The sequence below is a fragment of the Oncorhynchus keta genome, chromosome 28 (assembly GCF_023373465.1).
Source record: "Oncorhynchus keta strain PuntledgeMale-10-30-2019 chromosome 28, Oket_V2, whole genome shotgun sequence".
Classification (NCBI taxonomy): Eukaryota; Metazoa; Chordata; class Actinopteri; order Salmoniformes; family Salmonidae; genus Oncorhynchus; species Oncorhynchus keta.
This window is the reverse complement of record NC_068448.1, coordinates 74,280,541-74,307,834: the sequence shown is the minus strand read 5'-3', so window position 1 is coordinate 74,307,834 and position 27,294 is coordinate 74,280,541. Positions and strand designations below refer to the sequence as shown.

Sequence of the window (27,294 nt, the reverse complement as noted above, 5' to 3'; positions counted from 1 at the left end):
CATTTGTTGGTATTCTGTTGATTATGGTTAGGGCTGCTTCTGCTGCTGTTATCCTGCTGCTGTTATCCTGTTGCTGTTATCCTGCTGCTGTTATCCTGTTATCCTGCTGCTGTTATCCTGTTGCTGTTATCCTGCTGCTGTTATCCTGTTATCCTGCTGCTGTTATCCTGTTATCATGCTGCTGTTATCCTGCTGCTGTTATCCTGCTGCTGTTATCCTGTTATCCTGCTACTGTTATCATGCTGCTGTTATCCTGCTGCTGTTATCCTGTTATCCTGCTGCTGTTATCATGCTGCTGTTATCCTGTTGCTGTTATCATGCTGCTGTTATCCTGTTGCTGTTAACCTGCTGCTGTTATCCTGTTGCTGTTATTATGCTGCTGTTATCATGCTGCTGTTATCCTGTTATCCTGCTGCTGTTATCATGCTGCTGTTATTATGCTGCTGTTATCCTGTTATCCTGCTGCTGTTATCCTGCTGCTGTTAACCTGCTGCTGTTATCCTGTTTATGTTATCCTGCTGCTGTTATCCTGCTGCTGTTAACCTGCTGCTGTTATCCTGTTGCTGTTAACCTGCTGCTATTATCCTGCTGCTGTTAACCTGCTGCTGTTATCCTGCTGCTGTTAACCTGCTGCTGTTATCCTGCTGCTGTTATCCTGCTCCTGGTATCATGTTATCCTGTTTATGTTATCCTGCTGCTTTTAACCTGCTGCTGTTAACCTGCTGCTGCTAACCTGCTGCTGTTAACCTGTTTCTGGTATCCTGTTGCTGTTATCCTGTAATCCTGCTGCTGTTAACCTGTTGCTGTTATCCTGCTGCTGCTAACCTGCTGCTGGTGTCCTGTTGCTGTTATCCTGTTTCTGTTATCCTGCTGCTGTTAACCTGTTTCTGTTATCCTGTAGTCCTGCTGCTGTTAACCTGTTTATGTTATCCTGCTAGTAACCTGCTGCTGGTGTCCTGTTGCTGTTATCCTGTTTATGTTATCCTGCTGCTGTTAACCTGCTGCTGTTATCCTGCTGCTGTTAACCTGTTTCTGGTGTCCTGCTGCTGTTAACCTGTTGCTGTTATCCTGTAATCCTGCTGCTGTTAACCTGTTTATGTTATCCTGCTGCTGTTAACCTGCTGCTGTTATCCTGCTGCTGGTATCCTGTTTCTGGTATCCTGTTGCTGTTATCCTGTTATCCTGCTGCTGTTATCCTGCTGCTGTTATCCTGCTGCTGTTATCCTGCTGCTGGTATCCTGTTTCTGGTATCCTGTTGCTGTTATCCTGTAATCCTGCTGCTGTTAACCTGCTGCTGTTAACCTACTGCTGTTATCCTGCTGCTGGTATCCTGTTGCTGGTATCCTGTAATCCTGCTGCTGTTAACCTGCTGCTGTTAACCTGCTGCTGTTAACCTGCTGCTGTTATCCTGTTGCTGGTATCCTGTTGCTGTTATCCTGCTGTTGTTATCATGTGTTTTTTGTTATTTTCTTTCTCGCTTTCTTTTGTTCTTTCTTTTGCTCTCCATTTGTCTGGTGTGCCGTCCATCGCGCAGCCTGTTGCTGGGGCAACCAAACCGAGCGCTGCTAAGCCGCGGCCGAGCTCGGCAGCATCCGTCAGTGCTGCCGCCCCCAAACGCCCCACCCATTCCTCCACCTCAGCCACACTCAGCAAAAAAACGCCCATGCCCAAGGCCCCCACCCCCACCACTGCCCACAAGCGACCCTTGTCCGCAGCCAACCTCTCCACGTCTGCCGCCGCCACCTCCACCCCTGCGTCCCGTGAGGTCAAGTCTAAGGTGAGTGCCCCTGCCCTGCTTTAGGGACAGCCGCAGTCCCCTCCACCTCAGATATTGGCACCTCCATACCTTACCACTGTGTGGTGTCGGTCTCTCTAGGCAAAACTACTACGTACTTCTACTCTCCTAGCCTGTCTTTCAATCTCCTTCTCATCATCTTGTTGATCAGAAGAATGGGCATGTGCAGTTATGTTTAGCAGAAGTGTTAGCTTAGTTAGCTACTATGTTCATTTTTACAGGAGTTGTAAATTAGACACTGACTTCTGTGGTGCTCAGAGCATAATCTGCCTGTAAGGTATCCACCTTTTTAAACTTGGCTCCCAGTAAGCCCCGTAGGCTCCCAGTAAGTCCCGAGTGCTGAGTGGCCGTACACAGGATTACTCAGAGCAGGGTTCATAGAGGGGAGGGGGCCAGAGGTGAGGGGTCAGAGGAGAGGCCACAAGGGCAGCCTGCATTCATCACTCCTTCAATGGCATTTACTAGAGAGACCTAAGGACAACCATCAGGGACAACCATCAGTCGCTCAAGGCTTCCCTTACCACACCTAAGTCTCTCACCTTCAACAGTTAATTGTATCAGATATACACTACAATGTACATGATGTACAGCCACTTCTCTAAACTGCTGGTGTAACATATTTGCCTTTAACTACAGTACCAGTCATAAGTTTGGACACACCTACTCATTCCAGGGTGTTTCTTTATTTGGACTATTTTCTACATTGTAGAATAAAAGGGAAGACATCAAAACTATGAAATAACACATATGGAATCATGTAGTAACCAAAAAAGTGGTAAACAAATCAAAATATATTTGACATTCTTCAAAGTAGACACCCTCTTGGCATTCTCTCATCCAGCTTCATGAGGTAAAGCATTTGAGTTAACAGGTGTGTCTTGTTAATTTGTGGAATGTATTTCCTTCTTAATGCATTTGAGCCAATCAGTTGTGTTGTGACAAGGTAGGTGTGGTATACAGAAGATAGCCCTATTTGGTAAAAGACCAAGTCCATATTATGTTAAGAACAGCTCAAATAAGAAAAGAGAAATGACAGTCCATCATTACTTTAAGATATGAAGGTCAGTCAATCTGGAAAATTTAAAGAACTTTGAAAGTTTCTTCAAGTGCAGTCGCAAAAACCATCAAGCGCTATGATGAAACTGGAAAGGAAGACCCAGAGTTACCTCTAATGCAGAGGATACGTTCATTAGAATTACCAGCCTCAGAAATTGCAGCCCAAATAAATGCTTCACAGAGTTCAAGTAACAGACACATCTCAACATCAACTGTTCAGAGGAGACTGCGTGAATCAGGCCTTCATGGTCGAATTGCTGCAAAGAAACCACTACTAAAGGACACCAATAAGAAGAAGACTCACTTGCTTGGGCCAAGAAACACAAGCAATGGACATTAGATCAGTGGAAATCTGTCCTTTGGTCTGATGAGTCCAAATTTGAGATTTTTGGTTCCAACCGCTGTCTTTGTGTGATGCAGAGTAGGGGAACGGATTATCTCCACATGTGTGGTTTCCACAATGAAGCATGGAGGAGGAGGTATGATGTGTGGGGGTGCTTTGCTGTTGACACTGTCAGTGATTTATTTATAATTCAAAGCACACTTAAACAGCATGGCTACCACAGAATTCTGCAGAGTTACGCCATCCCATCTGGTTTGCGCTTAGTGGGACAATAATTTGTTTTTCAACACCCTCAGGCTGTGTAAGGGCTATTTGACCAAGAAGAAGAGTGATGGAGTGCTGCATCAGATGACATGGCCTCCACAATCACCAGACCTCAACCCAATTGAGTGGTTTGGGATTGGACTGCAGAGTGAAGGAAAAGCAGCATATGTGGGAACTCCTTCAAGACTGTTGGAATAGCATTCCAGGTGAAGCTGGTTGAGAGAATGCCAAGAGTGTGCAAAGCTGTCATCAAGGCAAAAGGGTGGCTACTTTGAAGAATATAAAATATATTTTGATTTGTTTACCAAGTTTTTGTTTACTACATGATTCCATATTGTGTTATTTCATAGTTTTGATGTCTTCACTATTATTCTACAATGTAGAAAATAGTCCAAATGAAATAAAGACCCTTGAATGAGTAGGTGTGTCCAAACTTATGACTGGTACTGTATGTGTGACACCAATGTTTATTGTAGTACGGTAATGACGTCTAAGGCAAAAGGTCCTGCAGCTCAAAGTATCGCAAGACATGAATCACAGAGGAATGAATGAGGAGGCTGTGGGGAAAACAAGGCCGGTTTCCATGTAAAGCCTCCCTCGGGCGGTGTGTCCACGCGTGGGGAAATCAGACAGGCATTGGCCTTCTTTTAATATCCCTGGTTCCCAGTGCAATCCTTACATCAGCGCCAAGGCAACACACATCCTATTGTGAAACCAGACACCTGCCTCTCCTGTGTATTGAGGATTCCGTCGCATGCCATTCGATTCCTCCCAGTTCCGATGCGACACATTCCAGATGCTTCCGTGACAAGATTGTCTGGAGAGGAATAGGACATAAATAAGCACTTCTTTCCTGAAATCTTGATCGTATTTATCTGACCTGTGCTCTCTGAGGTGATAGATGGTGTAAAGCAGGGGCATCTGTTACCGTAGACCGTATTCAGTAAAATAAGTGTCCAATCTTCTCGACAGCGGGCCACTGTGAGTCCAGGCTGTTGTTCCAGACAAGCCAAAGCACATCTGATTTAGTTTGACTCTTGATTAGTTGACTGAATCACGTGTGTTACTGCTTGGTTGGAACGAAGGTCTGGACAAACACCAGCCCTTTCTGGATGATAGTGCCCACTACTGCTGTGGATGATGGCCCATAGTTGTAACTAAGCATGAACTAGGAGTTCCACACATGCTCCAGACAGTAATTATCTGCCATTGTCCTCTAGTGGTGGCCTGTTTAACTAGGAACAGGGACATTATCACAACTTATTTGTCTGAAAAACATCCCAGGGGCATGAGGGGTGAGGCAATTTAACGTGCCCACTGTTGTGAAAATACCCTATAGAGCAGTGCATTATGAAAATGCTTCAAAGAACACCATGGGACCTGGCCCTTGTTCTGCTCTGATTGCAGAGGACAGAGGACAGATGGCAATAACAGTGATATCGTGAATAATCCTACAAGGTGCAATTACATTATAAGGATTTTGTTGATATTTTTGTTGTACATCAAATAGTACTTATTTATGGTAAGTGTTTTTTATGAATATGTCATTATCCAATGGTTTTTCTGAATGAAAATGATGCCACGAGTGTTTAAGTGTTTTAGAGTGCTACGGAATACATTCAAACTTTTATTTGTATTGAATTCTAGTACTCCATTATTTGTGACTAAAGAGTGGAGCTCCTTCCTTCCTTCCTTCCTTCCTTCCTTCCTTCCTTCCTTCCTTCCTTCCTTCCTTCCTTCCTTCCTTCCTTCATTCCTTCCCTTTCCTTTCCTTCCTTCCTTCCTTCCTTCCTTCCTTCCTTCCTTCATTCATTCCTTCCTTTCCTTTCCTTCTTTCCTTTCTTTTTCCTTTCTTCCTTCCTTCCTCTCTGTTTACCACACACTCTCTCTCTCTCCAGACCACAGAGAGACGTCCTCTAGTACCAAAGGCGACCACCACCTCCACGGCTCCAAATGCTGCCCCTAAAAATGTCTCTGCTACCACGGCAACCAGTAAACCAGCCATGGCTCCCCGCACCGCCACAAGCACACCCGCAACCAGACGCCCCCTGGGTGAGTCTCTATACCACACACTTACACATCTTTGAACACGCATACAGTACACACCCGTGCACACCCACACCCACACACACACACACACACACACACACGCATACACACACCCGAGCACACACACACACTGCCACCAATTATTTTGGTGACTCAAAGTGTCTGATGTCGAGCCAGCAGGGTACAAAACTGTTTCTGCATTCCACAACCTGACTTCACTGCTTTGCCAAACAAACTTTGGCAAGTTTGTTTGGAGGAACAGGAACAGGCTGAGCTCTGATCATGAACGATCTCTTCTGTTTTGCCTCTCAGCATCAAAGACTGACAGCAAGCCAGGAGAGGAAATCAAGCCCAGCACTCTGAAGTCAACAACAGGTACAGAAACACTCCTCTCTTCCACTCTCTCTCTCTCTCTCTCTCTCTCTCCTCCTTTTAAAGGCAGCACGAGGTCCCTCAGCCAGACAGTACTGTAACTCCAGCTGGGGGATTAGAGGCGGCTGTTGCACAGAGTGGGACAGAAATGAAGAGTGACACAGTGGTCACGCAGGAACACATAGATGACGCATGCAGGCCGTGACAAAGAGGTGGTGAAGTCTCAGAGAAAAAAAAGGAAAATGTATTTCTAAAAGCTGAAGAGAGTAAAACCTTGACACAGCACTCTAGAGATTACCTTCCCCTGCTGGCACTACATCTCAACACTCTAGAGATTACCTTCCCCTGCTGGCACTACATCTCAACACTCTAGGGATTACTTTCCCCTGCTGACACTACATCTCAACACTCTAGGGATTACTTTCCCCTGCTGACACTACATCTCAACACTCTAGGGATTACCTTCCCCTGCTGACACTACATCTCAACACTCTAGGGATTACCTTCCCCTGCTGACACTACATCTCAACACTCTAGGGATTACTTTCCCCTGCTAACACTACATCTCAACACTCTAGGGATTACTTTCCCCTGCTGACACTACATCTCAACACTCTAGGGATTACTTTCCCCTGCTGACACTACATCTCAACACTCTAGGGATTACCTTCCCCTGCTGACACTACATCTCAACACTCTAGGGATTACTTTCCCCTGCTGACACTACATCTCAACACTCTAGGGATTACTTTCCCCTGCTGACACTACATCTCAACACTCTAGGGATTACTTTCCCCTGCTGACACTACATCTCAACACTCTAGGGATTACTTTCCCCTGCTGACACTACATCTCAACACTCTAGGGATTACTTTCCCCTGCTGACACTACATCTCAACACTCTAGGGATTACTTTCCCCTGCTGACACTACATCTCAACACTCTAGGGATTACCTTCCCTGCTGACACTACATCTCAACACTCTAGGGATTACCTTCCCCTGCTGACACTACATCTCAACACTCTAGGGATTACTTTCCCTGCTGACACTACATCTCAACACTCTAGGGATTACGTTCCCCTGCTGACACTACATCTCAACACTCTAGGGATTACTTTCCCCTGCTGACACTACATCTCAACACTCTAGGGATTACTTTCCCTGCTGACACTACATCTCAACACTCTAGGGATTACTTTCCCCTGCTGACACTACATCTCAACACTCTAGGGATTACCTTCCCCTGCTGACACTACATCTCAACACTCTAGGGATTACTTTCCCTGCTGACACTACATCTCAACACTCTAGAGATTACCTTCCCCTGCTGACACTACATCTCAACACTCTAGGGATTACCTTCCCCTGCTGTTGACATGAGTTTGTCACCCTGCTGACACTGACACTACATCTCAACACTCTAGGGATTACCTTCCCCTGCTGTTGACATGAGTTTGTCACCCTGCTGACACTGACACTACATCTCAACACTCTAGGGATTACCTTCCCCTGCTGACACTACATCTCAACACTCTAGGGATTACTTTCCCCTGCTGACACTACATCTCAACACTCTAGGGATTACTTTCCCCTGCTGACACTACATCTCAACACTCTAGGGATTACCTTCCCTGCTGACACTACATCTCAACACTCTAGGGATTACCTTCCCTGCTGACACTACATCTCAACACTCTAGGGATTACTTTCCCTGCTGACACTACATCTCAACACTCTAGGGATTACGTTCCCCTGCTGACACTACATCTCAACACTCTAGGGATTACTTTCCCCTGCTGACACTACATCTCAACACTCTAGGGATTACTTTCCCCTGCTGACACTACATCTCAACACTCTAGGGATTACCTTCCCCTGCTGACACTACATCTCAACACTCTAGGGATTACCTTCCCCTGCTGACACTACATCTCAACACTCTAGGGATTACTTTCCCCTGCTGACACTACATCTCAACACTCTAGGGATTACCTTCCCCTGCTGACACTACATCTCAACACTCTAGGGATTACCTTCCCCTGCTGTTGACATGAGTTTGTCACCCTGCTGACACTGACACTACATCTCAACACTCTAGGGATTATTGACATGAGTTTGTCACCCTGCTGACACTGACACTACATCTCAACACTCTAGGGATTACCTTCCCTGCTGACACTACATCTCAACACTCTAGGGATTACCTTCCCCTGCTGACACTACATCTCAACACTCTAGGGATTACTTTCCCCTGCTGACACTACATCTCAACACTCTAGGGATTACTTTCCCCTGCTGACACTACATCTCAACACTCTAGGGATTACTTTCCCCTGCTGACACTACATCTCAACACTCTAGGGATTACCTTCCCCTGCTGACACTACATCTCAACACTCTAGGGATTACTTTCCCCTGCTGACACTACATCTCAACACTCTAGGGATTACCTTCCCCTGCTGACACTACATCTCAACACTCTAGGGATTACCTTCCCCTGCTGTTGACATGAGTTTGTCACCCTGCTGACACTGACACTACATCTCAACACTCTAGGGATTACTTTCCCCTGCTGACACTACATCTCAACACTCTAGGGATTACTTTCCCCTGCTGTTGACATGAGTTTGTCACCCTGCTGACACTGACACTACATCTCAACACTCTAGGGATTACCTTCCCTGCTGTTGACATGAGTTTGTCACCCTGCTGACACTGACACTACATCTCAACACTCTAGGGATTACCTTCCCCTGCTGGCACTACATCTCAACACTCTAGGGATTACCTTCCCCTGCTGGCACTACATCTCAACACTCTAGGGATTACTTTCCCCTGCTGACACTACATCTCAACACTCTAGGGATTACCTTCCCCTGCTGGCACTACATCTCAACACTCTAGGGATTACTTTCCCCTGCTGACACTACATCTCAACACTCTAGGGATTACCTTCCCCTGCTGGCACTACATCTCAACACTCTAGGGATTACTTTCCCCTGCTGACACTACATCTCAACACTCTAGGGATTACCTTCCCCTGCTGACACTACATCTCAACACTCTAGGGATTACCTTCCCCTGCTGACACTACATCTCAACACTCTAGGGATTACGTTCCCCTGCTGACACTACATCTCAACACTCTAGAGATTACCTTCCCCTGCTGACACTACATCTCAACACTCTAGGGATTACCTTCCCCTGCTGTTGACATGAGTTTGTCACCCTGCTGACACTGACACTACATCTCAACACTCTAGGGATTACCTTCCCCTGCTGTTGACATGAGTTTTCACCCTGCTGACACTGACACTACATCTCAACACTCTAGGGATTACCTTCCCCTGCTGTTGACATGAGTTTGTCACCCTGCTGACACTGACACTACATCTCAACACTCTAGAGATTACCTTCCCCTGCTGGCACTACATCTCAACACTCTAGAGATTACCTTCCCCTGCTGGCACTACATCTCAACACTCTAGGGATTACCTTCCCTGCTGACACTACATCTCAACACTCTAGGGATTACCTTCCCTGCTGGCACTACATCTCAACACTCTAGGGATTACCTTCCCCTGCTGGCACTACATCTCAACACTCTAGGGATTACCTTCCCCTGCTGACACTACATCTCAACACTCTAGGGATTACCTTCCCCTGCTGACACTACATCTCAACACTCTAGGGATTACTTTCCCCTGCTGACACTACATCTCAACACTCTAGGGATTACTTTCCCTGCTGACACTACATCTCAACACTCTAGGGATTACTTTCCCCTGCTGACACTACATCTCAACACTCTAGGGATTACCTTCCCCTGCTGACACTACATCTCAACACTCTAGAGATTACCTTCCCCTGCTGGCACTACATCTCAACACTCTAGGGATTACTTTCCCCTGCTGACACTACATCTCAACACTCTAGGGATTACTTTCCCCTGCTGACACTACATCTCAACACTCTAGGGATTACCTTCCCCTGCTGACACTACATCTCAACACTCTAGGGATTACTTTCCCCTGCTGACACTACATCTCAACACTCTAGGGATTACTTTCCCCTGCTGACACTACATCTCAACACTCTAGGGATTACCTTCCCCTGCTGACACTACATCTCAACACTCTAGGGATTACCTTCCCCTGCTGACACTACATCTCAACACTCTAGGGATTACTTTCCCCTGCTGACACTACATCTCAACACTCTAGGGATTACTTTCCCCTGCTGACACTACATCTCAACACTCTAGGGATTACTTTCCCCTGCTGACACTACATCTCAACACTCTAGGGATTACTTTCCCCTGCTGACACTACATCTCAACACTCTAGAGATTACTTTCCCCTGCTGACACTACATCTCAACACTCTAGGGATTACTTTCCCCTGCTGACACTGGCACTACATCTCAACACTCTAGGGATTACCTTCCCCTGCTGACACTGACACTACATCTCAACACTCTAGGGATTACTTTACCGTGCTGACACTGGCACTACATCTCAACACTCTAGGGATTACCTTCCCCTGCTGACACTGACACTACATCTCAACACTCTAGGGATTACTTTACCGTGCTGACACTGACACTACATCTCAACACTCTAGGGATTACTTTCCCGTGCTGACACTGGCACTACATCTCAACACTCTAGGGATTACGTTCCCCTGCTGACACTACATCTCAACACTCTAGGGATTACTTTCCCCTGCTGACACTACATCTCAACACTCTAGGGATTACTTTCCCCTGCTGACACTACATCTCAACACTCTAGGGATTACCTTCCCCTGCTGACACTACATCTCAACACTCTAGGGATTACCTTCCCCTGCTGACACTACATCTCAACACTCTAGGGATTACGTTCCCCTGCTGACACTACATCTCAACACTCTAGGGATTACCTTCCCCTGCTGACACTACATCTCAACACTCTAGGGATTACTTTCCCCTGCTGACACTACATCAAAACACTCTAGGGATTACCTTCCCTGCTGACACTACATCTCAACACTCTAGGGATTACTTTCCCCTGCTGACACTACATCTCAACACTCTAGGGATTACTTTCCCCTGCTGACACTACATCTCAACACTCTAGGGATTACTTTCCCTGCTGACACTACATCTCAACACTCTAGGGATTACTTTCCCCTGCTGACACTACATCTCAACACTCTAGAGATTACCTTCCCCTGCTGACACTACATCTCAACACTCTAGGGATTACCTTCCCCTGCTGACACTACATCTCAACACTCTAGGGATTACTTTCCCCTGCTGACACTACATCTCAACACTCTAGGGATTACCTTCCCCTGACACTACATCTCAACACTCTAGAGATTACCTTCCCCTGCTGACACTACATCTCAACACTCTAGGGATTACTTTCCCCTGCTGACACTACATCTCAACACTCTAGGGATTACTTTCCCCTGCTGTTGACATGAGTTTGTCACCCTGCTGACACTGACACTACATCTCAACGTTGCGTAACCTGCAACGTAGGCAGAAGCCGTTTCCATACGCGTAAAGAGTGATGATATTTATTAACCGAGCATGTCTTTCTGCTCAGAAATAAGACTCTTTCAGGGAGGATGTAAGGTTTAAGTCTCGGCAGGCAGGCAGGGCACATGTAGTTCATCATGCGATAACAGTTAGATATGAAGTGGGGTAATACATGTAGCAGTTCATACTGGGGTTTACAGTGGTCCTGTCTGATTTATACTGGGGTTTACGGTGGTCCTGCCTGATTTATACTGGGGTTTACAGTGGTCCTGTCTGATTTATACTGGGGTTTACAGTGGTCCTGCCTGATTTATACTGGGGTTTACAGTGGTCCTGTCTGATTTATACTGGGGTTTACAGTGGTCCTGCCTGATTTATACTGGGGTTTACGGTGGTCCTGCCTGATTTATACTGGGGTTTACAGTGGTCCTGCCTGATTTATACTGGGGTTTACAGTGGTCCTGCCTGATTTATACTGGGGTTTACGGTGGTCCTGCCTGATTTATACTGGGGTTTACGGTGGTCCTGCCTGATTTATACTGGGGTTTACAGTGGTCCTGTCTGATTTATACTGGGGTTTACAGTGGTCCTGTCTGATTTATACTGGGGTTTACGGTGGTCCTGCCTGATTTATACTGGGGTTTACAGTGGTCCTGCCTGATTTATACTGGGGTTTACAGTGGTCCTGCCTGATTTATACTGGGGTTTACAGTGGTCCTGCCTGATTTATACTGGGGTTTACAGTGGTCCTGCCTGATTTATACTGGGGTTTACAGTGGTCCTGTCTGATTTATACTGGGGTTTACGGTGGTCCTGCCTGATTTATACTGGGGTTTACAGTGGTCCTGTCTGATTTATACTGGGGTTTACGGTGGTCCTGCCTGATTTATACTGGGGTTTACGGTGGTCCTGCCTGATTTATACTGGGGTTTACAGTGGTCCTGCCTGATTTATACTGGGGTTTACAGTGGTCCTGTCTGGTTTATACTGGGGTTTACAGTGGTCCTGCCTGATTTATACTGGGGTTTACGGTGGTCCTGCCTGATTTATACTGGGGTTTACAGTGGTCCTGTCTGGTTTATACTGGGGTTTACAGTGGTCCTGCCTGATTTATACTGGGGTTTACAGTGGTCCTGCCTGATTTATACTGGGGTTTACTGTGGTCCTGCCTGATTTATACTGGGGTTTACTGTGGTCCTGCCTGATTTATACTGGGGTTTACGGTGGTCCTGTCTGGTTTATACTGGGGTTTACAGTGGTCCTGTCTGGTTTATACTGGGGTTTACAGTGGTCCTGCCTGATTTATACTGGGGTTTACGGTGGTCCTGCCTGGTTTATACTGGGGTTTACAGTGGTCCTGTCTGGTTTATACTGGGGTTTACAGTGGTCCTGCCTGATTTATACTGGGGTTTACAGTGGTCCTGCCTGATTTATACTGGGGTTTACTGTGGTCCTGCCTGATTTATACTGGGGTTTATGGTGGTCCTGTCTGGTTTATACTGGGGTTTACAGTGGTCCTGCCTGATTTATACTGGGGTTTACAGTGGTCCTGCCTGATTTATACTGGGGTTTACGGTGGTCCTGTCTGGTTTATACTGGGGTTTACAATGGTCCTGCCTGATTTATACTGGGGTTTACAGTGGTCCTGCCTGATTTATACTGGGGTTTACTGTGGTCCTGCCTGATTTATACTGGGGTTTACTGTGGTCCTGCCTGATTTATACTGGGGTTTACGGTGGTCCTGTCTTGGTTTATACTGGGGTTTACAGTGGTCCTGTCTGGTTTATACTGGGGTTTACAGTGGTCCTGTCTGGTTTATACTCTGAGCTGACCTACAGTGCCCTCTGTAATTATTGGGCTGACAGTGACACATGTTTTCTGGTTTTCAAATGGTACAATGACTATGAGGTTAAAGTGCAGACGGTCAGCTTTCATTTGAGAGTATTTTCATCCATGTCATGTGAGCCGTTTCGAAATTAAAATAATTTTTTGTACATTGTACACCCATTTTACGGGACCAAAGGTTTTAGGTCAAATTCACTAATGTTTATTAAAGTAGTCAAAAGTTTAGTAATTGGTCCCATATTCCGAGCACGCAATGATTACATCAAGCTTGTGACTCTACAAACTTGTTGGATTCATTTGCAGTTTGTTTTGGTTGTGTTTCACATAATTTTGTGCCTAATATAAATTAATGGTAAATAATGTATTGTGTCATTTTGCAGTCACTTTTATTGTAATTAAGAATAGAATATGTTTCTAAACACATAAATGTGGATTCTACCATGATTTCAGATAGTGCTGGGTGAATCGTGAATAATGATGAGTGAGAAAGTTACAGACGCACCAATATTATACCCCCCCAAAAATGCTAACCTCCCCAGTTATTGTAATGGTGAGAAGTTAGCCTGTCTTGGGGGTATTATATACAGTGCCTTGCGAAAGTATTCGGTCCCCTTGAACTTTGCGACCTTTTGCCACATTTCAGGCTTCAAACATAAAGATATAAAACTGTATTTTTTTGTGAAGAATCAACAACAAGTGGGACACAATCATGAAGTGGAACGACATTTATTGGATATTTCAAACTTTTTTAACAAATCAAAAACTGAAAAATTGGGCGTGCAAAATTATTCAGCCCCCTTAAGTTAATACTTTGTAGCGTCAACTTTTGCTGCGATTACAGCTGTAAGTCGCTTGGGGTATGTATGTCTCTATCAGTTTTGCACATTGAGAGACTGACATTTTTTCCCATTCCTCCTTGCAAAACAGCTCGAGCTCAGTGAGGTTGGATGGAGAGCATTTGTGAACAGCAGTTTTCAGTTCTTTCCACAGATTCTCGATTGGATTCAGGTCTGGACTTTGACTTGGCCATTCTAACACCTGGATATGTTTATTTTTGAACCATTCCATTGTAGATTTTGCTTTATGTTTTGGATCATTGTCTTGTTGGAAGACAAATCTCCGTCCCAGTCTCAGGTCTTTTGCAGACTCCATCAGGTTTTCTTCCAGAATGGTCCTGTATTTGGCTCCATCCATCTTCCCATCAATTTTAACCATCTCCCCTGTCCCTGCTGAAGAAAAGCAGGCCCAAACCATGATGCTGCCACCACCATGTTTGACAGTGGGGATGATGTGTTCAGGGTGATGAGCTGTGTTGCTTTTACGCCAAACATAACGTTTTACATTGCTGCCAAAAAGTTCAATTTTGGTTTCATCTGACCAGAGCACCTTCTTCCACATGTTTGGTGTGTCTCCCAGGTGGCTTGTGGCAAACTTTAAACGACACTTTTTATGGATATCTTTAAGAAATGGCTTTCTTCTTGCCACTCTTCCATAAAGGCCAGATTTGTGCAATATACGACTGATTGTTGTCCGATGGACAGAGTCTCCCACCTCAGCTGTAGATCTCTGCAGTTCATCCAGAGTGATCATGGGCCTCTTGGCTGCATCTCTGTTCAGTCTTCTCCTTGTATGAGCTGAAAGTGTAGAGGGACGGCCAGGTCTTGGTAGATTTGCAGTGGTCTGATACTCCTTCCATTTCAATATTATTGCTTGCACAGTGCTCCTTGGGATGTTTAAAGCTTGGGAAATCTTTTTGTATCCAAATCCGGCTTTAAACTTCTTCACAACAGTATCTCGGACCTGCCTGGTGTGTTCCTTGTTCTTCATGATGCTCTCTGCGCTTTTAACGGACCTCTGAGACTATCACAGTGCAGGTGCATTTATACGGAGACTTGATTACACACAGGTGGATTGTATTTATCATCATTAGTCATTTAGGTCAACATTGGATCATTCAGAGATCCTCACTGAACTTCTGGACAGAGTTTGCTGCAATGAAAGTAAAGGGGCTGAATAATTTTGCACGCCCAATTTTTCAGTTTTTGATTTGTTAAAAAAGTTTGAAATATCCAATAAATGTTGTTCCACTTCATGATTGTGTCCCACTTGTTGTTGATTCTTCACAAAAAAATACAGTTTTATATCGTTATGTTTGAAGCCTGAAATGTGGCAAAAGGTCGCAAAGTTCAAGGGTGCCGAATACTTTCGCAAGGCACTGTAAAATGCTAACCTCCCCAGTTATTGTAATGGTGAGAAGTTAGCCTGTCTTGGGGGTATTATATAAAATGCTAACCTCCCCAGTTATTGTAATGGTGAGAGGTTAGCATGTCTTGGGGGTATAATATTTGTGTGTCTGTAACTGTAAAAAGTGCTGAAGTACAGAGCCAAAACAACAAACGTGTTGCTGTTCCAATAATTACGGAGGGCACTATATATAATTTGTCTGTTTCATTTTTACAGCTTCATGACCTGTTTTATTACTGTCCTCCTCCTCTTCCTCCTCCTCTTCCTCCTCCTCTCCCTCCTCCTCTCCCTCCTCCTCTTCCTCCTCCTCTCCCTCCGCCTCTTCCTCCTCCGCCTCTTCCTCCTCCTCTTCCTCTTCCTCCTCCGCCTCTTCCTCTTCTTCCTCCTCCTCCTTTTCCTCCTCCTGCTCCTCCTCCTCCTCTTCCTCCGCCTCTCCCTCCGCCTCTTCCTCATCCCCCCCCCCTCCCTCCTCTTCCTCCTCCTCCTCTTCCTCATCCTTTAGCTGACTCCACCCGGCCCCGGATCAGCACCACCAATGCCACCCCCCGTGTCCGCCCCACCACCACCAAACCAGCCCCCGCCCCCTCCTCCACAGTACCAGAGAAGAAGCCCCCTGGGCCCCGTGTCCCCCGTCCCACCTCTAACACCACCTGGGGCAATGTCAGCGCCTCGGGGACCACCTCCCACCCAAGCACAGCCCCCGCACCTGACATCCGCAACGTGCGCTCCAAGATCGGCTCCACGGACAACATGAAGTACCAGCCCGGAGGGGGGAAGGTAGGGAGTCGTGCATCAATGATGGAGGGGGTGATGGGGGGATACCATGTTGATGAGCCAGGTTGGGTTCTATACATTAGGTATTCTGTTTCACAGATGGCCTTGCTTTACAGACACTGTTGTTCTAATATTCTGTAGGGTTCTCCATGTTGACCATCTAATGGCTTTACCTCCTACAGCCAGGTTATGTTCAGTAGATGATGCCCCAGTTAACAAGCTATTTTCCCATAGTACCCTGCTCCTAACACCACGTCCCGCATTCCCAGTTAACAACCCCCTCCTGCTGGTTTCTTCTCCCACCTAGTAACTGGTCCCACCTAGTAACTGGTCCCACCTAGTAACTGGTCCCACCTAGTAACTGGTCCCACCTAGTAACTGGTCCCACCTAGTAACTGGTCCCACCTAGTAACTGGTCCCACCTAGTAACTGGTCCCACCTAGTAACTGGTCCCACCTAGTAACTGGTCCCACCTAGTAACTGGTCCCACCTAGTAACTGGTCCCACCTAGTAACTGGTCTCACCTAGTAACTGGTCCCATCTAGTAACTGGTCTCACCTAGTAACTGGTCCCACCTAGTAACTGGTCCCATCTAGTAACTGGTCCCACCTAGTAACTGGTCCCATCTAGTAACTGGTCCCATCTAGTAACTGGTCCCAGCTAGTAACTGGTCCCATCTAGTAACTGGTCCCACCTAGTAACTGGTCCCATCTAGTAACTGGTCCCACCTAGTAACTGGTCCCACCTAGTAACTGGTCCCATCTAGTAACTGGTCCCACCTAGTAACTGGTCCCATCTAGTAACTGGTCCCACCTAGTAACTGTTCCCATCTAGTAACTGGTCCCAGCTAGTAACTGGTCCAAACTTGTCTTCTATTTTAATTTAAAATGTTTCCCAGTTAACTTCAGTTAACTCTGTGACTTCCGCCATAAATCTCCATTTGATTCCATTGACCATCTTGCATCCATCCTGACATCTCACCCCATTCTCTGAATCTAACCTCTGTACAACTTCACCTCTCACTTTCTTTTTCCTGTCTGTCCCCTTATACTATACCTTTCACTTCTACTGTCAAGTGTCAACATGACGGAATGACCAAGTCCAATGTTGGACTAAACAATAACCAATGTTGATAGAAATATGGTTCCACATGTTGAGCTATGGACCCCAAACTGCATGTGCCCAGTAACACAGGCATGCACGTTCTCTGAAATAAACATAGCCCTGCTGTTTTGGATACATCCTCAAATTAGAGGACGTAGTCCTGCAGCTCCCTCCCTCCCTTCCTTTCTCCACCCCTCCGTTGGTTTTCCTGTGTGTAGTATTGACCCAAGGTGGGCCTTGTCTCCCCAGGTCTCTGGCAGGAGCGACGCCCTGGGCCAAGGCTCCTCCTCCAAAGAGACCAGACAGGCCAAAGTGAGTTCACCCCCATCTCTCACCCCCATCTCTCTTACCCTCTGTTTATGACTCTCTGTTTACTACGACTCTCTGTTTACTACGACTCTCTGTTTACGACTCTCTGTTTACTACGATTCTCTGTTTACTACTACTCTCTGTTTACTACTACTCTCTGTTTACTACGACTCTCTGTTTACGACTCTCTGTTTACTACGACTCTCTGTTTACGACTCTCTGTTTACTACGACTCTCTGTTTACTACGACTCTCTGTTTACTACGACTCTCTGTTTACTACTCTCTGTTTACGACTACTCTCTGTTTACTACGACTCTCTGTTTACTACGACTCTCTGTTTACTACGACTCTCTGTTTACGACTCTCTGTTTACTACGACTCTCTGTTTACTACGACTCTCTGTTTACTACGACTCTCTGTTTACTACGACTCTCTGTTTACGACTCTCTGTTTACTACGACTCTCTGTTTACTACGACTCTCTGTTTACTACGACTCTCTGTTTACTACTCTCTGTTTACTACGATTCTCTGTTTACGACTCTCTGTTTACTACGACTCTCTGTTTACTACGACTCTCTGTTTACTACGACTCTCTGTTTACTACTCTCTGTTTACTACGACTCTCTGTTTACGACTCTCTGTTTACTACGACTCTCTGTTTACTACGACTCTCTGTTTACTACGACTCTCTGTTTACTACGACTCTCTGTTTACGACTCTCTGTTTACTACGATTCTCTGTTTACGACTCTCTGTTTACTACGACTCTCTGTTTACTACGACTCTCTGTTTACTACTCTCTGTTTACTACGACTCTCTGTTTACGACTCTCTGTTTACTACGACTCTCTGTTTACGACTCTCTGTTTACTACGACTCTCTGTTTACTACGACTCTCTGTTTACTACGACTCTCTGTTTACTACGATTCTCTGTTTACGACTCTCTGTTTACTACGACTCTCTGTTTACTACGACTCTCTGTTTACTACGACTCTCTGTTTACTACGACTCTCTGTTTACTACGACTCTCTGTTTACTACTCTCAGTTTACGACTCTCTGTTTACTACGACTCTCTGTTTACTACGACTCTCTGTTTACTACTCTCTGTTTACGACTACTCTCTGTTTACTACGACTCTCTGTTTACTACGACTCTCTGTTTACTACGACTCTCTGTTTACGACTCTCTGTTTATGACTCTCTCTCATACTCTCTGTTTAATATTCTCTCTTTTACTCTCTGTTTACTATCCTCTGTTTACTACTCTCTGTTTACTACTCTCTCTCTTACTTTCTATTTACTACTCTGTTTACTACGCCTCTCTGTTTACTACGACTCTCTGTTTACTACGACTCTTTGTTTATGAATACTCTCTATTTACTACAACTCTCTGTTTACTACGACTCTCTGTTTACTACAACTCTCTGTTTATGACTCTCTGTTTACGACTCTGTTTACTACGACTCTCTGTTTACGACTCTGTTTACTACTCTCTCTCTCTCTTACTCTCTGTTTATTATTCTCTCTCTTACTCACTGTTTACTACTCTCTGTTTACTTCTCTCTGTTTACTACTCTGTTTACTACTCTCTGTCTTACTCTTTGTTTGCTACCCTCTATTTACTCCTCTCTGTTTATGACTCTCTGTTTACTATCCTCTGTTTACTACTCTCTGTTTACTATCCTCTGTTTACTACTCTCTGTTTACTATCCTCTGTTTACTACTCTCTGTTTACTACTCTCTGTTTAATAGTCTCTATCTTACTCTCTGTTTACTACCCTCTGTTTACTACTCTCTGTTTACTACTCTCTGTTTAATATTCTCTCTCTTACTCTCTGTTTACAACTCTCTGTTTATGACTCTCTGTTCAATATTATCTCTCTTACTCTCTGTTTACTACTCTATGTTTACTACTCTCTGTTTACTACTCTGTTTACTACTCTCTGTCTTACTCTTTGTTTGCTACCCTCTCTTTACTACTCTCTGTTTACTACCCTCTGTTTACTACTCTCTCTCTCTCGCTTACTCTCCGTTTACTACTCTCTGTTTAATAGTCTCTATCTTACTCTCTCTTTACTACTCTCTGTTTACTACCCTCTGTTTACTACTCTCTCTCTCGCTTACTCTCTGTTTACTACTCTCTGTTTAATATTCTCTCTCTTACTCTCTGTTTACAACTCTCTGTTTATGACTCTCTGTTTATGAATACTCTCTATTTACTACGGCTCTCTGTTTACTACGACTCTCTGTTTACGACTCTGTTTACTACTCTCTCTCTCTTACTCACTGTTTACTACTCTCTGTTTACTACTTTCTGTTTAATATTCTCTCTCTTACTCTCTGTTTACAACTCTCTGTTTATGACTCTCTGTTTAATATTATCTCTCTTACTCTCTGTTTAATACTCTCTGTTTACTACTCTCTGTTTACTACTCTCTGTTTACTACTCTGTTTACTACTCTCTCTTACTCACTGTTTACTACTCTCTGTTTACTACTCTCTGTTTAATATTATCTTACCCTCTGTTTACTACCCTCTGTTTACTACTCTCTGTTTACTACTCTGTGTTTACTACTCTGTTTACTACTCTCTCTTACCCTCTGTTTACTACCCTCTGTTTACTACTCTCTGTTTACTACTCTCTGTTTAATATTATCTCTCTTACTCTATGTTTACAACTCTCTGTTTATGAATCTCTGTTTAATATTATCTCTCTTACTCTCTGTTTACTACACTGTTTACTACTCTCTGTTTAATATTATCTCTCTTACTCTCTGTTTACTACTCTCTGTTTACTACTACTCTGTTTATTACTCTCTCTTACCCTCTGTTTACTACCCTCGGTTTACTACTCTCTGTTTAATATTATCTCTCTTACCCTCTGTTTACTACTCTCTGTTTACTACTCTCTGTTTAATATTATCTCTCTTACTCTCTGTTTACTACTCTCTGTTTAATATTATCTCTCTTACCCTCTGTTTACTACTCTCTGTTTACTACTCTCTGTTTACTACTACTCTGTTTATTACTCTCTCTTACCCTCTGTTTACTACCCTCTGTTTACTACTCTCTGTTTACTACTCTCTGTGTAATATTATCTCTCTTACCCTCTGTTTACTACTCTCTGTTTACTACTCTCTGTTTAATATTATCTCTCTTACTCTCTGTTTACTACTCTCTGTTTACTACTCTCTGTTTACTACCCTCTGTTTACTACTCTGTTTACTACTCTCGGTTTAATATTATCTCTCTTACCCTCTGTTTACTACCCTCTGTTTACTACTCTCTGTTTACTACCCTCTGTTTACTACTCTCTGTTTACTACCCTCTGTTTACTACCCTCTGTTTACTACCCTCTGTTTACTACTCTCTGTTTACTACTCTCTGTTTACTCCTCTCTGTTTACTACTCTTTCTCTTATCCTCTGTTTACTACCATCTGTTTACTACTCTCTGTTTACTACTCTCTGTTTAATATTATCTCTCTTACCCTCTGTTTACTACCCTCTGTTTACTACTCTCTGTTTACTACCCTCTGTTTACTACCCTCTGTTTACTACCCTCTGTTTACTACCCTCTGTTTACTACTCTCTGTTTACTACTCTCTGTTTAATATTATCTCTCTTACCCTCTGTTTACTACTCTCTGTTTACTACTCTCTGTTTACTACTACTCTGTTTATTACTCTCTCTTACCCTCTGTTTACTACCCTCTGTTTACTACTCTCTGTTTACTACTCTCTGTGTAATATTATCTCTCTTACCCTCTGTTTACTACTCTCTGTTTACTACTCTCTGTTTAATATTATCTCTCTTACTCTCTGTTTACTACCCTCTGTTTACTACTCTCTGTTTACTACCCTCTGTTTACTACTCTCTGTTTACTCCTCTCTGTTTACTACTCTTTCTCTTATCCTCTGTTTACTACTCTCTGTTTACTACTCTCTGTTAACTACCCTCTGTTTACTACTCTCTGTTTACTACTCTCTGTTTAATATTATCTCTCTTACTCTCTGTTTACTACCCTCTGTTTACTACTCTTTGTTTACTACCCTCTGTTTACTACTCTCTGTTAACTACTCTCAGTTTACTACTGTCTGTTTACTACTCTTTCTCTTATCTTCTGTTTACTACTCTCTGTTTACTACTCTCTGTTTACTCCTCTCTGTTTACTACTCTCTGTTTACTACTCTCTGTTTACTCCTCTCTGTTTACTACTCTCTGTTTACTACTCTCTGTTTACTACTCTCTGTTTACTACTCTTTCTCTTATCCTCTGTTTACTACTCTCTGTTTACTACTCTCTGTCCACTCCTCTCTGTTTACTACTCTCTGTTTACTACTCTCTGTTTACTCCTCTCTGTTTACTACTCTCTGTTTACTACTCTCTGTTTACTCCTCTCTGTTTACTATTTCTCTTATCCTCTGTTTACTACTCTCTGTTTACAATCTCTGTTTACTACCCTCTGTTTACTCCTCTCTGTTTACTACTCTTTCTCTTATCCTCTGTTTACTACCCTCTGTTTACTACTCTCTCTCTTTATTTGTCTCTATTCTCTTGTCATTGTCTTCTAAAGTGTCTCTTCATATCTCCTCCATTCTTCCCCAAGCTGCTCTCCGTTTGTTAATGAAAACATTGCGGTTTTACAGTTTTTTTGTGCCACATTTCATTCTTCACACACGGAAACACATGCACTCACTCATTCTCTGATTGTCCCTCATTCACTGCATGGACTGACGGACTGCTGTCTAAAAGTGGATGAACAAGTGACTAACGGACCGACTGACACTGTTCCTGACTTTTCCATTGTGAGAATGAAGCCTGAAAAGAGAGTCATGATTCACTGGTGTGACCTCACAGTGGACTGTACACCAGTGTGTTTACAGCCAGACAGCTTTTACAGTGGACTACACACCAGTGTGTTTACAGCCATACAGCTCTCACAGTGGACTACACACCAGTGTGTTTACAGCCAGACAGCTCTCACAGTGGACTACACACCAGTGTGTTTACAGCCAGACAGCTCTCACAGTGGACTACACACCAGTGTGTTTACAGCCAGACAGCTCTCACAGTGGACTACACACCAGTGTGTTTACAGCCAGACAGCTCTCACAGTGGACTACATACCAGTGTGTTTACAGCCAGACAGCTCTCACAGTGGACTACACACCAGTGTGTTTACAGCCAGACAGCGCTCACAGTGGACTGTACACCAGTATGTTTACAGTCAGACAGCACTCACAGCGGACTACACACCAGTGTGTTTACAGCCCTCACAGTGGACTGTACACCAGTGTGTTTACAGCCAGACAGCGCTCACAGTGGACTGTACACCAGTGTGTTTACAGCCAGACAGCGCTCACAGTGGACTACACACCAGTGTGTTTACAGCCAGACAGCGCTCACAGTGGACTACACACCAGTGTGTTTACAGCCAGACAGCTCTCATCTCTCTGGAGTTTATCATCAATGTGATATCAATTATTTGGTTCCCACAAGGATAGCTGTGTGTGTGTGTGTGTGTGTGTGTGTGTGTGTGTGTGTGTGTGTGTGTGTGTGTGTGTGTGTGTGTGTGTGTGTGTGTGTGTGTGTGTGTGTGTGTGTGTGTGTGTGTGTGTGTGTGTGTGTGTGTGTGTGTGTGTGTGTGTGTGTGTTTCCTTTACTTAACTGTCAGCACAAGGGTGGGTGCAGTGATTTCTTACAAAAATGTCTCGTGAACAGTATGACGTTTTGGCACGTTCCTGTCTAAATCCAAGTAGTGGGTTTGTGGGTTCGTAGCACTAATTTCATATTGTCACACTGGGATTATCGGTCTATGTGTTAACAAGTATGAATGTCTCAATATGGCTGGATATCATCAGAGTGACTATTAAACTAACAGTGACTTACTCCATCCACTTAAGACCATTAAAAGGGCATATCAAATCAAATCAAATTGTATTTGTCACATACGCCGAATACAACAGGTGTAGACAAGCATTTCGCTACACCCGCAATAACATCTGCCAATCACGTGTATGTGAACAATAAAATATGATTTGACCTTACCGTGAAACGCTTACGTACAAGTCCTTAACCAACAATGTGGTGCATAGTAATATGCATAGGAATATACATAGCAATATACATAGCAATATACATAGCAATATACATAGGAATATACATAGGAATATACATAGGAATATACATATCAATATACAATATACATACCAATATACATACCAATATGCATACCAATATACATACCAATATACATACCAATATACATACCAATATACATACCAATATACATACCAATATACATAGCAATATACATAGCAATATGCATAGCAATATACATAGCAATATACATACCAATATACATAGCAATATACATAGCAATATGCATAGCAATATACATAGCAATATGCATAGCAATATACATACCAATATACATACCAATATACATACCAATATACATACCAATATGCATAGCAATATACATAGCAATATGCATAGCAATATACATAGCAATATACATAGCAATATAGATAGCAATATGCATAGCAATATACATAGCAATATACATAGCAATATACATAGCAACATAGATAGCAATATACATAGCAATATACATAGGCATATACATAGCAATATACATAGCAATATACATAGCAATATACATAGCAATATAAATAGCAATATACATAGCAATATACATAGCAATATGCATAGCAATATACATAGCAATATACATAGCAATATAGATAGCAATATGCATAGCAATATACATAGCAATATACATAGCAACATAGATAGCAATATACATAGCAATATACATAGCAATATACATAGCAATATGCATAGCAATATACATAGCAATATGCATAGCAATATACATAGCAATATACATACCAATATACATAGCAATATACATAGCAATATACATAGCAATATAGGTAGCAATATGCATAGCAATATACATAGCAATATGCATAGCAATATACATAGCAATATACATAGGAATATACATAGCAATATACATAGCAATATACATAGGAATATAGATAGCAATATACATAGCAATATACATAGCAATATACATAGCAACATAGATAGCAATATAAATAGCAATATACATAGCAATATACATAGCAATATGCATAGCAATATACATAGCAATATACATAGCAATATACATAGCAATATACATAGCAATATGCATAGCAATATACATAGCAATATACATAGCAATATACATAGCAACATAGATAGCAATATACATAGCAATATACATCGCAATATACATAGCAATATGCATAGCAATATACATAGCAATATACATAACAATATGCATAGCAATATACATAGCAATATACATAACAATATGCATAGCAATATACATAGCAATATACATAGCAATATACATAGCAATATACATAGCAATATACATAGCAATATACATAGAAATATGCATAGCAATATACATAGCAATATCACCACAGTTCTTGTAATTAGCACTCGTAACAACACAAGTATATTAGCAACAACATACAATACACAACAGGAGGAAGCATCACTATCATAATACAATCCCATTGAAAGAGGGGCCTGTTTCAATACGGCAGCAATGGGCAGGTGTGGATGTGGGACCCGCATGTGTGACTTAATACACCTCTCTGTCTGTGGCCTCTGGATGTTTCTGCACACTTCTCTTCCTTCCTCGTCACAGCACTATCCCGACCTTCCCTCTAACCTTAACCCCCACGGTGACCCTACTCTTCCTCTCTGCCTGCTATGCTGTGTTTGTAGGTTCAGATAGTCACCAAAAAGCTGGACTTCAGCCACGTCACCTCACGCTTGGGTTCCAAGGACAATATCAAGCATGTTCCTGGTGGAGGGAAGGTTAGTACCGGATTGCAGCTTAGCTTCAATGGCCCCCAACCCCATACGACCGACCGCACGTCATGACCAATAAATACCACGGAGGGTTTTATTTATTAGTCTACTGAAGCCTCCGCTGGAACAGGTTTGAGACAGGCTGAACTAGACTGATACAAAAAATAATAACTCCCGCCCGTTTATTGTAGACTTTTCGGTTGGAGACCTTTTTCAAGAACCTGACTCAAATTATCTGAGTCACTGTCCTGCAATTGACATTTATTGTCAGGATTCTGTTCCAGTCTAGGAAATGCTACAGTGGTGCCCCCTTTTGGCACTGGCCTGAACGCAATAATATATTTATTTTTTCAATTAAATTTATATATAGAGTGGGGCAAAAAAGTATTTAGTCAGCCACCAATTGTGCAAGTTCTCCCACTTAAAAAGATGAGAGAGGCCTGTAATTTTCATCATAGGTACACTTCAACTTCAAAATCACATTGTAGGATTTTTAATGAATTTATTTGCAAATTATGGTGGAAAATAAGTATTTGGTCAATAACAAAAGTTTATCTCAATACTTTGTTATATACCCTTTGTTGGCAATGACAGAGGTCAAACGTTTTCTGTAAGTCTTCACAAGGTTTTCACACACGGTTGCTGGTATTTTGGCCCATTCCTCCATGCAGATCTCCTCTAGAGCAGTGATGTTTTGGGGCTGTTGCTGGGCAACACAGACTTTCAACTCCCTCCAAACATTTTCTATAGGGTTGAGATCTGGAGACTGGCTAGGCGACTCCAGGACCAATACTTTTTTGCCCCACTGTATTTTGGTGGCCCCAATTTTCAATCTTTCCTCATCGCTGCAACTCCCCAACGGGCTCGGGAGAGGCGAAGGTGGGGTCATGCGTCCTCCAAAACATGACCCACCTAACCACGCCCCTCAACATCCGCCAGCTTAACCTAGAAGCCAGCCGCACCAATGTGTCGGAGGAAACACCGTTCAACTGGCGACCCTCCCCTAACCCGAACAACCTTGGGCCAATTGTGCACCGTCCTACGGGACTCCCGGCCACGGCCGGTTGTGGCACAGTCCCGGAATGAACCCGGGTCTGTAGTAACGCCTTAGACTGCTGCTCCACGCGAGAGGCCCAGAGACACGTCACTCAATCACTGTTTTTTTTTCTTTCTGTTGTTTTTGGACCTTGGCGACAAGAGGCTGTTGTGTGATATATTTTTTTCAGCCAGCATGGTAGCTCTAGATAACCCTCCTCCGTAGTGCCTGCTACTGCCCTTGGCTTAGACTTCTCCTGTCTCTGTCTCTCTAACTCACTCAACACCAAACACCACCCTTCCCTGTCTGACCTCTGACCTGCACAGACACTCAACTCTGATTGGCTCTCCATGCATACTTCCTCCTTTGATTGGTTGTGCTCTTATTGCTACTGTTTGCGCTGGACACATTGGTAGAAGGGGCAGTATTTTTTCCCGAGAACAGATGGCTGATGATAAAGGTAAATAGATTCAACTGCACGGCGAAGAAGATGGCTGCCATGGCTCTTTGACCAATTTTCATGAAGGACCTCTTCGGTGTGTGTAACTGGGTCTGTTGTATGGTTTGCAGGTTCAGATACTCAACAAAAAGGTGGACTTAAGCAAAGTGACATCAAAGTGTGGCTCCAAGGCCAACATCAAACACAAGCCTGGTAAGGTTTTCTTGGATAGACCTGTTGAGTTGTCATCCTGT

The 27,294-nt window shown here is 43.6% G+C and overlaps 1 protein-coding gene and 1 long non-coding RNA gene across 2 annotated transcripts in view; one reads left to right on the top strand and one right to left on the bottom strand.

The window, feature by feature from the left end:
* The window catches only part of LOC118377604 (microtubule-associated protein 4-like), a 196,555-nt gene that overhangs the window by 156,843 nt on the left and 12,418 nt on the right, over positions 1-27,294 (top strand). Inside the window, exons 9-15 of the mRNA XM_052483937.1 lie at positions 1,535-1,777; positions 5,357-5,510; positions 5,820-5,882; positions 16,001-16,275; positions 17,626-17,688; positions 25,479-25,571; positions 27,172-27,253. Coding sequence (XP_052339897.1) covers positions 1,535-1,777; positions 5,357-5,510; positions 5,820-5,882; positions 16,001-16,275; positions 17,626-17,688; positions 25,479-25,571; positions 27,172-27,253 — 973 coding nt within the window. The remainder of the gene's footprint in view (positions 1-1,534; positions 1,778-5,356; positions 5,511-5,819; positions 5,883-16,000; positions 16,276-17,625; positions 17,689-25,478; positions 25,572-27,171; positions 27,254-27,294) is intronic.
* Positions 24-1,527, bottom strand: LOC127912902 (uncharacterized). Its single transcript, XR_008083976.1, has 3 exons — positions 999-1,527; positions 346-839; positions 24-225 (listed from the first exon to the last, which is right to left on the bottom strand). It is a non-coding gene; the product is annotated as an uncharacterized LOC127912902 (long non-coding RNA).